The following is a 13,343-nucleotide window of genomic DNA, read 5'->3' on the forward strand; positions in this document are numbered from 1 at the left end:
CCAATTTCTGGGGTGTTATTGTCCTGGAAACACGGTTTATTTATTGTTTTCCAGAACGTAGTCATATCTCTTCTCTCTGCTGCATCCCTTATGTCTTTCCAGGCCTGTAGTTGGAGGGAGGTCTTCCTAACTTTAATCGCATTTTTGTATGCACTCCTGCACTGCTCAATTCTGAACTTGTCGCGGGGAAGGCTTTTCAAACTGATTTTTAAATCCCTCTGTGCTCGGGAGCAATCATTATCAAACCATCTCGGGGCAGTGTTTGCCCTCACAGGGGTAGTAGATTTTAATAGACCGTCTATCATGTGGCCCACTGCCTCAAATGCCCTCACCACAGACGGCCCCTTCACAGAAAGGTCTAGACATTCCCCGACCTCACCATCAACTTTAGACCATCTCAGACGTCTTCCCCCCTCCTGTCTTTTCTAGGGGGCAAGTTCCTTATCTTGCGGACTAGCGGATTGTGATCGCTAAATGTGTTCCATTCAATCTCAGCCCCTTTTATCCAGTCCTTGAATAAACTAGATACCACAATGAAGTCTATGTACGAGCTACATCCTCTGCCTTTAAAGGTTGGGGTGACAGCACCTTCCCTTCCAATAGTGACCAAGTCAATAGTATGTTCTAGAGTATGGCTTTTCAATACATTGCCTATTTCAATGCCCTCACTCGAAATGCGGGCCTTCCTCTGTCGGGCAGCTGGTCCACTTTTCATTTGGGGGTAATAAGTTAGGGCATAGATGGCAATTGAAATCGCCACCTAATGCTACAAACGGGGCCACCGCTTCCTTCCTCCTGGCTGTCTCAGCACTTAGCCTGTTATCTCCTTCTTGTATTATGGATTCTTTCCCCTTAGTTACAGCAGCATTATACAGACTAATCAGTATCAGATTCAACCCATTTCTAGCGAACCCAAGTGCCTGCGTGTTGTTTGAGGTCCAGTTTAGATTGGTCCACACTCCCTCCATGTGTAAATCAACAAATATAGAAAGTCCGCCCATGGCTCTTCCCATCCCTGATTTCTGAGCGGGCATAGAGAAACGGTTATACCCCGCTAGATGAAAGGGCCTGCAGTCTACTGCCCAAGTCTCCTGCAAACAAATTATCTGGAACCCTGTGATGTACTGCCTCCATTCTTGGTTATCAAACTTAGCTGACAAACCGGCTATGTTCTATGATACTAGTTTGAGCCCCCTTGCATGTGTCTCTCTGTGGGCTGAGGTGTAGCAGGAGTATTGTCAATTGGTCTTTCACCATTTAAATCAGTGTCGGGTCTTACGGGAGCTAAATGGGTCATTTGCCTGTGAGATGACGAAAAGGATTGATCTACTTCCAATACGTCCTCACTTCCTAATATCGTAGGTGACGACCCAAATGGAAGACCTGAAATAATAGTGGGGTCAAGAGGGCTCTTAGTAAGATGCTCAATTATTGGGGCCACTTCTACCGTTGTTTGTAAGTTCCGGGAGTCATTCTTGAGCATCGACTGCGAACCCGAACCCAAATCATCGTTGACGCTAATGGACTCATTCAGCGCAAGGGAGGGGGATAGGGGTGCAGCCTGGTGGTTGTGGGTGAAACCTCCCTCTTCCCCTGAAACCTTCTTAGAGGGAACTCTATTGAACATTCGTTAATCCAATTCCTCTAATGACATCAAGGGGTGAAAACTGTTCCTTAAACTCAGTGCACCCGGATTTCCTAGGAAGGTACCAGGCATTAGGTGACACGGTCACATCCCATCGCAAGACTATCCCTTCTTCCTGGGTATGCAGGGCCTTGATTATAACTCAGGGTTCCCCTCCAGTAGAAATAACCCAAGGGCAAAGGTCTTATACTGCTTCGGTGGTTTACAGGTCCCCCTCCTAGAATGTGATTAACTACTCTACAGTCTCTGAAATTAACCACCACACAGTTACAGAGAATGTCCTTATTCCTATTCCCCAACCAGCTCACTCTCCGCACATGCAAGATTTCCCCCTGTTCATTCCCTGGAAGCGGCCTGTTCTTATTTAGCCAAAACATGGTCTTATTCCTTAATACTTCATGGGATTCTGTATGTTCTGGCTTCAGTTCTGGCACCCCCGCAAATATGACCACATATGGGGCTGCCTCAGGGGGTAAATTTATGCTGGGTGGTTGGTTAGTAGTCGTCTTAAGGGGTAACCCTCTTGATTGACCCGGGAGTGGTGTTTCCGAGATGGTTCGCTTGCAGATTGGAACTTGTGCAGAAGTAGTTAACGGGGCAGTGGGCACCTTTCCTATACTCGGAGTACTTCTGGTAGGGCCCGCTAGTTAGGACTTGTGCAGTAGTAGTTAAAGAGACAGTAGTAGACGGGACAGTGGGTACCTTCCCTGTACTCGGGGTGCTTCTAATAGGGGAACCGCAAGTATTTCGTTGTTGGCTAATTATGGGTAATATTAAATCCATAGTGGCGGTAGTTTTCACAACGGAGGGTCCACTGGGCACATTCCCTGTAGTAGTCTCAAGGGCTTTGGGGTTAGCTACAGTAATGGGAGGTAAAATGCCATCCTGAACCCCCTCCTTGTTTTCACTAGGGTTACTATTTTATCTAGTCTGCTCACAATTAATTTCATCTGAGTGTTGACCAATTGTTCAAAATGGGACAGTAAATCAATTATCAGTTGGGACACCCAGATAGGGGGTAATTGCGGATGCGTAATATGCCCGACCTCCTCCCCTGCCACCCTTGCTACTTCATTCGGAGCAGGGGTCATTTTACACTTCTTAGACCTAGATTTTCTACGGCTAGTCCCCCTTTTCTTGCTGATGGATGCCTTTCTCCCAGCTTTGAGTTTCACAGAATCTGCCTTGTTCACCATCTGAGCACATGGGATCTCCAAAAGTGGCGAAGCTAATGGGCTATGTGGGGAATTAACCATAATGTCATTCTCAGACCCGTGAGTCGTTGCGGTCAGGTCCATTTGTGGGGTTAATGATAGACGTCTTTAGGCTCGCTCTATTTCACTGGATACCACCCCAATCACCCTTTGCAACATTCGATCAATTGCAGTGGGCTGTACAGTTGTGGGTGGGGGTGCTCTCTTTTGTTTAGTCGCAGAGCTGGGGTTAAATGGAATACTAGGACACCTTTTGGCTGATCTTTTTGCACAGTACTGGCCAATATATTGCCGAGCTGACACTCGCCTACAATGTAAGGTGCCAAGTTAACAAACACTGTTGTGATGCAACTCCTGGACCCAAAAATGATCTATGATTTAGATAAAGTCACCCTGCGTAACCAAATTCTCAAGCCACCCAGCTCAACCCCACTGAATGCACTTATTACAGAAAGTATGTAGTGGCGGGTCCGCCTAGTCACTCACAGTCCGAGGCACCAACTCTTGTCTTAGCGGTCAGGGGTTAGCGCAAACGGGATTCAACACGCCCTCAGTGCGTGAAAGAGCGAGTGCCCAGCCCAGCCTCTGACGGCCACAGACGGTCCCGCCCTTGTCCCGGGCTTAGCCCGGCGCCACCCGTGCGCGTTCCGCAACGCGGGAGCTCTGCAGGTTTTTGCCGATTTTAAGTGCCTGCCGGCGTTTGTAGATGACGCCGTTAGCAGGCGCCAGTGGAGGATCCTGGGAAGTGTGGTCTTTTGCTGGTCACAGCACCCGTGGCAGCCCAGCAGCCCGTCAGCGAGAAAGTAGCAAGCCTCCCAGGTCAGATCAGTCACCCAGCTCAGGGACTCTGCAGCGCTAATTGGGCCCATTGAGAGGCAGAATTTCAAATCCAATACACAAACGTTCCCACCATTCAATCGTGTCCAAATGAACATCTGAAAAGGCTTTAACTATGTGAAATGTAAACACTTCTATTAATGTCCCTGATTAAGTAAGGGTTTTGCACTGTTCACACGTCTCATTGTATCTCAGCTGTGTGTCTGAACCCACTGGAGTACAGGATCGTAGCTGTACATTATATGTAAGCATATTGATATACTATTTAATGAGTGTGTTCCTTCTAGTAGCCGTACAGGTATTTAAATGCTTAAAACTTTGATCACATATGTTGTTGCTTCTCCCAGCACTCCAAACGTCAAGGAGTCGAGTCTTGCAGCTTGTTCTGTTTGCAGAGATGGAGAGTTTAGCAGTCCTGCCCAGCAGGGCCCTGAGTACTTGAGTCTGAACTCCTCTTTGAAACCCTCACCCTCCTCGATAGAGAAAGAGTTTCAGGGAGGAGAAGTGATGCTTGGAAGTGTTTGCAGAATACTCAGTCTCAGTGCTTGGAACCGAGGCCTCCACCAGACGGTAACTCTTTTATTTTTTTTCAGGAGCTAAGAAGGGCACCCATTTTACCACCGAGGATCTGGAGTCTATGGGCCACCACTTCTGCGACACACTATTGGACTATTGCGATCCGGACAGCTCCAAGGTGAGACGTGCGATAAATACATGGTAATGCTCATCACTGATGGAAGTCCAGCTGGCCATGGTCTTCCCCTCCAACCAGTGTGCACATAGGAGGCAGAAGAACTCTGAATAACACCCAGTCCAAGGGACAAACCCCATCAACCAGAGGAGGTTTCTAGGAGATTTCTGGCATTACACCAGTGAGGCATGGAGGAACCATTCTGGGAAAATGGATCATAGTCAAGAAGATGAGACAGGAATATGAGAACAGACGCAGGGCAAGGCCGAGGTTCAGGGGAGATGTATCCAACTGGGCAGAGAGCAGAATTGGCACCAGTAAACTGAACTTTACCCTAAGACTTGAAACTCAAGGTATGCGCTGTTACAGAGGCAGCGAAGAATGAATCCCTGCAAGTTTTATAGCTCTGTTCCTGGAGTACTTGAAGACTGGCAGTACAGATGTGCGACTGGCAGCACAGATGTGCGACTGGAGCTTTGCACATGTCTCTAGTGTAGTTCCTATTTTCCCAATAGGCTCTGCGCATTTGAATAACATAAACGATAGGTTAGACGTAGGACTGAGGTCGACTAGGTCTCTATTGAATATGTTAGACTTAATTTAGGTTTGCCAGCTAGCTCAGAGGTCACTAGAAACTTTCTCGAATGAACAGGGAGGAGTGAACTTCCCTGATTAGACAAGAAGGGATTCAGCTTCTGACAACTGCATAAACATGACACCTTTGCTCCCCCAGAATAAGGAGTATATCTCCAGAGTCATGTGAAAACAATAGATAGCTATTTCACTCAGTCAATCGTGCATACTTAGTTTCACCAGAGTGCAGAGAAATAGAGAGACGGGCGTTTCCAATAAAAGGTGTTTTTATTGATCAGTCTTCTTTCTCATGCAAGAGAAATGAATTGCCACAATTGCAATACTTGTTATAAAGTAAAGTGCGTACAGTAAAAGGAGTATTATGAAATAATACTGTAAAAACATTGCTATGGGTTCTGAGCCATATGATACTTAAAAGGTATAAAATATATACAGTTACATACAATGATAATAGTTTGACTAAACGTACTCAACTGGTGCTTCTAAATACGCCTACCCCGATGTACCTAACCTAAGCCTAGTACGTGGGAAGGAGTAAATGAGCTGCAGTTTAAGTTAAGTTAGGTTTTGCCAAGAATCTGACTTAAGAATTCTCTAAGGACCTAATCAGCTCCGTACCTTGGTTTTAGAATGAAGGAGGTCTTGTATCTCGCTCTCAGGACTCGATCTCCCAGTAACCCGCAAGGGTGACTGCAAACACTGGAGCTGGATTTTCTCGGTAGGAGAAAAAGACAGTGTCTTTCTCAGAGCGTCAAAATGGGAGGGACGGCTTCCTCCGGCACTCGCATCAGCTGGGCTTCGGATAAGTAGATAGCCGCTTTGCTCCACACCACCGTGTGTTGCTTAAGGCAAGCGCTGGTATATTTATACCTGGAAGGTGCCGTGTTTGACGTAAGGTTGGACATAAGACATCAATAAAAGATGTCACTAGGAACTGGCCGTTCTTTCAGTGTTCGCAGGAGTTCTAAGACAAATCAAAACAAAAGCATGGGGAATTCCCAGGTTGCTGGAGGTTTGGTTTGTTGTAAGAACTTGTTGTACTTTCTAGGAGTCTAAGGAAGTAGCCTTGCCGTATTTGGTTTGCATTGGCTATTACTAAATATGGATTTGATTCTTATGCCTTTATAAGGGTATGATTTGTTATAACCACACGAGGGCATAAATCGGGATTATTTAATTAGGGTCCTAGATATGATCACAACACCCACTCTACGTATAATGTCCATCATTACTAAATACTAAGCAATATATAAACATATAGGTATGCATGTGCTTTCCGGCCCACTCTAAAATACATCAAATGCATTTGAAATGGTATAGATACACGAAAATGAGTATTATACTGTACGCTTTCAAGCAGTGGTATCATTCAGATAATGCAAATATAAATATCAGGTGAATGAATGGCGAAAATTACATTTATGAAAATGCTCTTAATACAGAAGAGAAGGTCGAGACCATTTCATCGCATATTTATACAAGATTGTACATGTGCTAGAGGCTGATTCAAAATATTGTCTCTAGAGTCTCTAGGAATAGAAGCTCTGTTCTCTAAGAATAGTTCTACTTTAAGCAGAGTAACTTCTGCCAAAAAAAGTAAATATTTTGGAAGTTGGGAAAAATAATTTTTCTTTCAAGGGAAAAAAATAGTTCCAAGTGTTTTCAGCAGTGTTATTTAAAAAAAAAACTTAAGGCCGAATTCAGAGTTCAGGGAACGCTGTGTGCCCGTTATTTCAATTGTTGTTCTCGTTGTTAGGAGAGAACATTGGATGTATGACGTTACACCGCAGGCTATTACAACGCCTGCCTTTACAACGCGGTTTTTACATCGCAATCCATTACAACGCATAGCGCTTTGGGGTGCTGAATAGTGAAAAGTTTAATTTACTATTCCAACACCAGTCCCCGTGGACACTAGGGAAGGTGTTGGATAGTAAATTAAACTTATTCCCTATCCTAGAGCGCCCCCCAGCGCAATGCGTTGTAATGGTTTGCGTTTTAATGACCGCGTTGTAATGGTAGTGCGTTGTAAAAGTATAGTTGTAAAGGTTGTTCATCGAGAACATTACCTCAGATAGATCAGCAAAAACGCGTCTACCACAGTAGGTGAAAGTTGGGCCATCTCCGAAAAAGTTGAAATAGTGCATATATGAGATGCATTGCCATCATCGGTGTCTAGATCAGCAATGTTCACAGAGGGTTGTACCTGTGTGCTGCCGCTTTCATCTCGTACTTCACCGCCACCTGATCGTAATGGTGAAGTCTCAACGAATGCCGTCATCAGAATCGGTAGCCGCTGGGGACAACACGTTGCGTGAGTCGTTACCGGACAAAGCAAACCGTCGACATCCATTGGTACTGTTGATGGTAGTGTAAGACAGACATCCAACAAGCATTCTTCTCCGCATAGCAGACATCGAAGCACAGGTAAGATGCAATTTTGCCAGATCGGTCTGAATGAAAGAAACCAGGTAGTATTCAGATCTCTTAGCCGGGCCAATCCGAGGACCTTAGTGATACGGTCTTGGTATCGTATTGCTAGGATCGTTTCTTCCATCCTAGCCTGAGTTTTGTCTGTGACTTGGCTTGCCATATCGGAGCAGAAGGAACAAAAATAAAATTCCTGATACGAGTCCCAAAATAAGAGGCAGGCCACCGAAAAGAGAATGCACAAAATTCGGGAAGATGCCCAGAGCCGTTTCAAAATGTGTTAACAGTCCTGAAAATATTGTCTTAAATACATGTGCGATGCTACTGGTATCTGACATGTTTAAAATTTGGTTTAACATTTCTACGAAATGCACGGGGCAGTTTGTTTATAATAGGGTATGTATCTCTGCCGCTGTCCTTGCAGCTGCAGGTCATACGTCTCTTTGGACGAGGTTAAAGGCACAGTTGTCTGTAAAAGAATAGACTTCATTCTGCTTAAAGTATCAATTCGAGGGGCGTGGCCAAGATGGCGGGGTGAGGAGTCGCTTTCTCCCGGAGCTCCCGACCCAGCCCTAGCCTAGAGCCTTTGGAATCGCCTGTTCCCCCCCCCCCCCCCCCCCCCCCCCCCCCCCCCCGGCACCATAAAACGGGGAAGGCGTGTGAACCGGCCAGGCAGTTTTGGGACCGGAGATCAGCCTGCCGGGGGCCCGGGAAGCAAGGCTGGAGCTCGGCGCAGATCGACGCTGAACGGCGTCGGAGCCGGAGCGGAGTAGGGCGGCGCCAGCATCGGAGCGGGGAGCGGGTCTCTGCCCAACGCCCGAAGAAGCCTGCGGTAGCGCTGTGAGGGACAGCGGTGGAGTGCCTGGGTGCCGCGACGGTGCAAGGTGACCCAGGAAGGTGGCGGCTGCCTGCCGGGACGCCCCTCCCCTTGGGGTCGGCCCTTCCGCGGCTGCGGCCTGGATCTCCGGAGGCCTGTGGGCCGGAAGGGCAGAGCTCCTGTAGACTTGGCCCGCACAGGGGGCCTCGGAGGGGGGATCGGAGGCTAACGCCGGCCGGAGTGCAACGCTGGAGGAGTCTCCACGGAGCGGCGCACAAGAGCCTCGAGCCTGGACAGGAGAGGAGGCCTGTGACTACCCCGGCACCGAGGGCAGTGACACAGCTGGTGGAGGTGCGCAGACCCGCCGGGGCCACCCTGGAGAGTGAGGAGGGGGTCGGCGGACTGCTGGTGGACATTGCGCCCTTGGGAAGAGCGCTGGAGCTGACTGGCTGCCCGAGGGCCACGGCGGGGACCCACAAGTGAGGAGACAGGGGGAGGAGGCGATCCTGGCAGTGTGGGGCCTGCGCCACGAGGCCGGTGGTCGGGCTCCGGGCCTGGAGCTGGCTCGCTACACCCCGTGAACTGTAGGTGGTATCCGGACCAAGGAGGGCGCCCCCATAGCCTTGGTGGCCCGGCAGCAGTGCTCCTCCGTGGCGGACAACGAGGTGCGATATCACCAGGGGGCCCACTGAGACAGTTCCCCCAGGAGAGAGGGGTGAGAGGCGTCACCTGTAGACACTTGGGGTCTGGCTACTGAGAACAGCTGGAGGAGACTGGACCCGCTGCTATTGAGGGGTCTGGCCTGGGAGTGAGGGGGTCTCACGAGTCCATTGGGGACGAGGGCCTGAACGAACTGCACAGACGCCTGGCTCCTCAGCTACCGCATAGAGAGTGCCTCTGGAGATTGTAGCCTTTGGGGCCCAGGGCGGCCAGCCAGTAGTGGCGGGGGGACGCCGGACTGTTTCCGCCTACCTCCCCCCCCCCGCTGCTGCGGCCCGTGGCCGGTGGATTTGGGCGCTTCGGGGGAGCGGACGGACCGCGGCACGGTGGTCACTGGCACGACCTAAAGAGTGGACGCTGGCGTGGGCCTTCTGTGGTGGCACAGCCGGACAGAGAGCGAGCGAATCCCTACGACCCCATCAAGTAGTGCCACGTGTGGTCGCAGATCGGAGGCCTGGTTGGCGGCGGGGGCGGTGGGCGGCGGTGCTGCCCGACAGAAGGAATGGCGAACCAGAAAGGTGGTAAGAAGAATGAGCGCACGCTCCCCGGACTGCTTGGTAGGTCCCAGAACGGGGGGGGACAGAAATCAGCCATCACCGAACGCAGCGAGTGACTCGCAATCGGCAGGAGGTGGTGAACCGCCGGTCACCAGGTCTTTCTTGGAGTCGCTCTTCGGCACGTTGCGCGATGACTTTCAAACGCTAACGCAGGAACTTGCCGGGGAAGTCCGTGAAATCCGGAGAGAGGTGGATGGCCTAGGAGAGAGAGTGGCCGCGACAGAATGCTCTACGCAAAGGCAGGACGAGGAAATCACGCAGCTACAGCAAGAAGTGCTGCGCTTGAGAGACCAACAGATGGACCTCCAGGCCCACAATGAGGATTTGGAAAACCGCTCCCGGCGGAATGACATAAGGGTCCGGGGAATTCCATCAGCGGAAGAGGGGTCGGATGTGGCGGGATACCTGCGGGAACTCTTCAGAGACATATTGGGCGAAGCGGCGGATTTCCCAATAAGGATTATAGGGCTCATAGAGTGGGATGCGGGGGAGTGGTAATGCCCCACCCCCGGATATTCTGGCTTTTCTTCCTGATTTCCCACTGAAAGAGCGTATCATGGCGGAGGCCCGGAAAACACCCTCACTGGCCTTCCGAGGGCACCCGGTGGCCTTGTACCAGGACTTGTCCGCGATCACCCTGCAAAAACGTAAAGCGTTTAAGATCGCGACAGACTTCCTAAAGCAACATGAAATGCCTTATTCATGGGGTCATCCTTTCCGCCTTATTTTTATGTGGAACGGTGAGGTACATCAGCTGAGGTCCCTGCAGGACACATGTGAGGTATTGGGGATCACCGCGGAGGAGGAGGATTCCGCTACGCCGCGCAGAAGACGCACCTCCGAAGACGGATGGCGCAGGGTCTCGAGACGTAGAACATTGGCTGCGCCTCAACGTCCAAGTTCGCCCACCATCAGGGCCGAAATGGTGAGCGCCATCCAAGCGGCTGCGGGAGACACTACGAGGAGTGATGGTGTCGCGCTGACAGCGTGAGATTGCTCCGGGGGGAGAACGAGATAGCATTGCAGTTATCGCAGGCTTGGGATTCTGTAGGGGGGGAGGGAGCGGAGGGTGGAAGGGTGTGGCTGGATGTCCACTTCGATACTTTACCACGGACTTGTCCAAAGGGACATGGCTGGGACAATTCTTCAGAAGGTGTTGGGGGACCTGGAAGGGGAGGGAGTTGGGGGAAGTTGGGGGAACGGGAGGGGTGCGGGAGGAGGGAGAGTTGGGGAGTTGGGGGACAGGGGGGTTGGGTGTTGGGTGAGGGGTGGGGTGGGTACAGTCTGTTCAGTGCTCTTGTTGTTTCTGCAAGGACCCGGTGAGGGTCATGTCGCTGCGTAGGCTCACACACCGACCCTCCCTAATGTGGATTTGCTGCGTATGTCACTTTGTTCTGACTTATCATGGGGTCCCTTAAGGTTGTGACCCTCAATGTCAAAGGGCTTAACAACCCGGTTAAGAGAAGGGCAGTCCTGTCCTTGCTAGAGAACACTCAGGCTGACATTTGTCTCCTCCAGGAGACTCACTTGCTCACACGGGATTGCCATAGGTTACGATCACGCAAATTCCCCACGCAGTTTTTCTCATCGAACACCACCAAAACACCTGGGGTAGCGATCTTAGTGTCTGCTTCGTTTAGGGGGGAGGTATTACACAAATTCGCAGAGCAGAAGGGGAGACTCTTAGCGCACAGGTTTAAACTAGGGACCCTGACATTTACCATCGGGACGATATACTGTCCGAATGAACAACAGGATAGCTTCATGCGCTCAGCACTAGTAGACATAACAGCATCCCCAGACAGACACATTATTTTGGGTGGTGACCTAAATATGGTGTTTGACTCAGCTACAGACAGGTCAGCCCAGCGGTCCCCACAGTCGGGGGAACTATCACAGCTCACAAAGTCCCAATTAGTAGACCTGGATTTTCACAACCTTTGGCGCTACTTGCACCCTGCAGACCGGGACTACTCTTTCTACTCTCACGCGCATAAGACGTACGCCAGGCTGGACCACCTACTGGTTACTGGCCCGATCCGTGCTTTGGCCACGACATCGGAGATGGGGGTCATTTCCTTATCGGATCATGCACCGGTCTCTGGGTCTTTTTCTTTGCCAGCTGATCGGGCCCCTCGCGGGGTCTGGCGCCTTAGAGACGCTCTCTTACATAGGAAAACAGTTGTGCAGCGCGTTACGGAGGCAATTAGGGACTTCCAAACACACAATGACAACACAGACACTTCAGTAGCAACTCAGTGGGCCGCACTTAAGGCGGTAGTCAAAGGGGAATTCATTGCGATCTCCTCGGCAGAGAATAGGGATCGGAGGCAGAAACAGGACGAGCTCACGCAAAACGTCAAGGAACTTGAAGAGGTGCATCGTCGCACAGGGGCCCCCAGGATCTGGAAGCAGCTGAAGGCAGCGAGGAAACTCCTGTCCTCTTTAGATATGGATAGGGCGGAATATGCGGCGCTGCGGCTGAAACATGCTTATTATACGGGGGGGACAGGTGTGGTCGCCTCCTGGCGAGCAAACTCAGGGTGGCCCATGAACGCCACCGGGTGAAGGAGATCGCGGTGGGGAATGACGGGATGGTCTCAGAGGACGCACAGATAGCCGAAACCTTCCGCCGTTTTTATGCCGACTTGTATACAGGGGAGGGCCTGATGGCCCAGGAGACAGAGGACTACCTGGACTCGGTCACCCTCCCGTCCCTAGCACCGTCCCAAACGGAATATCTGGAAAGAGAGATCCGGACTGAGGAGGTTATTACCGCCATCTCTAAGCTTAAACACAGTAAGGCCCCTGGCCCAGATGGTTATACGGTGCTCTTTTACAGGACGTTTAGTGCCACGCTGGCGCCTATACTGACGAAACTATTTAACTCCTTCTCCGAACCGGGGACGATCCCGCCAGATCTTTTACAAGCCACGGTGTCGGTTATACCCAAACCCGGGAAGGACAGGGCCCAGTGCAGCTCGTACCGTCCGATCTCCCTTTTAAACGTTGACCTCAAACTGTACACGGGAATTTTGGCGGCACGCTTGGCGCTCTATCTGCCGGGTCTGGTGGAATCAAATCAGGCCAGCTTTGTGCCCGGGAGGCAGATGGTGGATAACACCAAGAGAGTGGTACATATCTTGGAAAAGGCGTCACGAGTTCCCTGAGAAAGGATGCTATTGTCGGTTGACGTTGAAAAAGCGTTCGACCGGGTGCACTGGCCTTCTTTAGAGCGGGTGTTGGAGAAGATGGGCATTGGCGGGAAATTTCGATCTTGGGTGTTTAATTGCTACCGGTTCCCGTCGCGGTGGTGCGGGTGAACGGCTGCAGTTCTCAGAGGTTTAATATTGAGCGAGGCACCAGACAGGGGTGCCCGTTATCCCCACTCCTCTTCGCTCTGTATATGGAGCCTTTTGCCCAGAGAATACGGCAGAACCCGGACGCGATCGGCGTGAAAATGGGAGGATATATACACACGGTCAGCCTGTACGCCGACGATGTGATACTGACCTTAGAGGAGCCGAGGCGTGCTTTGCCTGCGTGCGTTGACGAATTAGAGGCCTTCTCCCGGGTGGCGGGGTTCAAGATGAACATGGGGAAATCGGCGGCCCTGGATCTCTCTCTTACGCCTGCAACACGACGGGAATTACAAGACCTCTTCTCCAGGCAGTGGTCGGCCAGTCAGGTCCAGTACTTGGGTATTCCCGCGCCCACGCTGCAGGCAACGGTGACAGCTAATTATGAGAGTGGCGGCGGTTAAAATGACGGTCCTCCCCCAGATCTTATATCTGTTCCGGGCGCTGCCGCTGCAACCACCTAAAGGCTGGATTCAGCA

At 50.9% G+C, this 13,343-nt stretch overlaps 1 protein-coding gene across 1 annotated transcript in view; it reads left to right on the forward strand.

Annotated features, from left to right (window-relative positions):
* Nucleotides 1-13,343, forward strand: part of AGBL2 (AGBL carboxypeptidase 2) — a 986,768-nt gene that overhangs the window by 358,015 nt on the left and 615,410 nt on the right. The window contains exon 11 of the mRNA XM_086959752.1: nucleotides 4,290-4,390. Coding sequence (XP_086815878.1) covers nucleotides 4,290-4,390 — 101 coding nt within the window. The remainder of the gene's footprint in view (nucleotides 1-4,289; nucleotides 4,391-13,343) is intronic.

The sequence above is a fragment of the Lissotriton vulgaris genome, chromosome 2_2 (assembly GCF_964263255.1).
Source record: "Lissotriton vulgaris chromosome 2_2, aLisVul1.2, whole genome shotgun sequence".
In the NCBI taxonomy this organism is placed as follows: Eukaryota; Metazoa; Chordata; class Amphibia; order Caudata; family Salamandridae; genus Lissotriton; species Lissotriton vulgaris.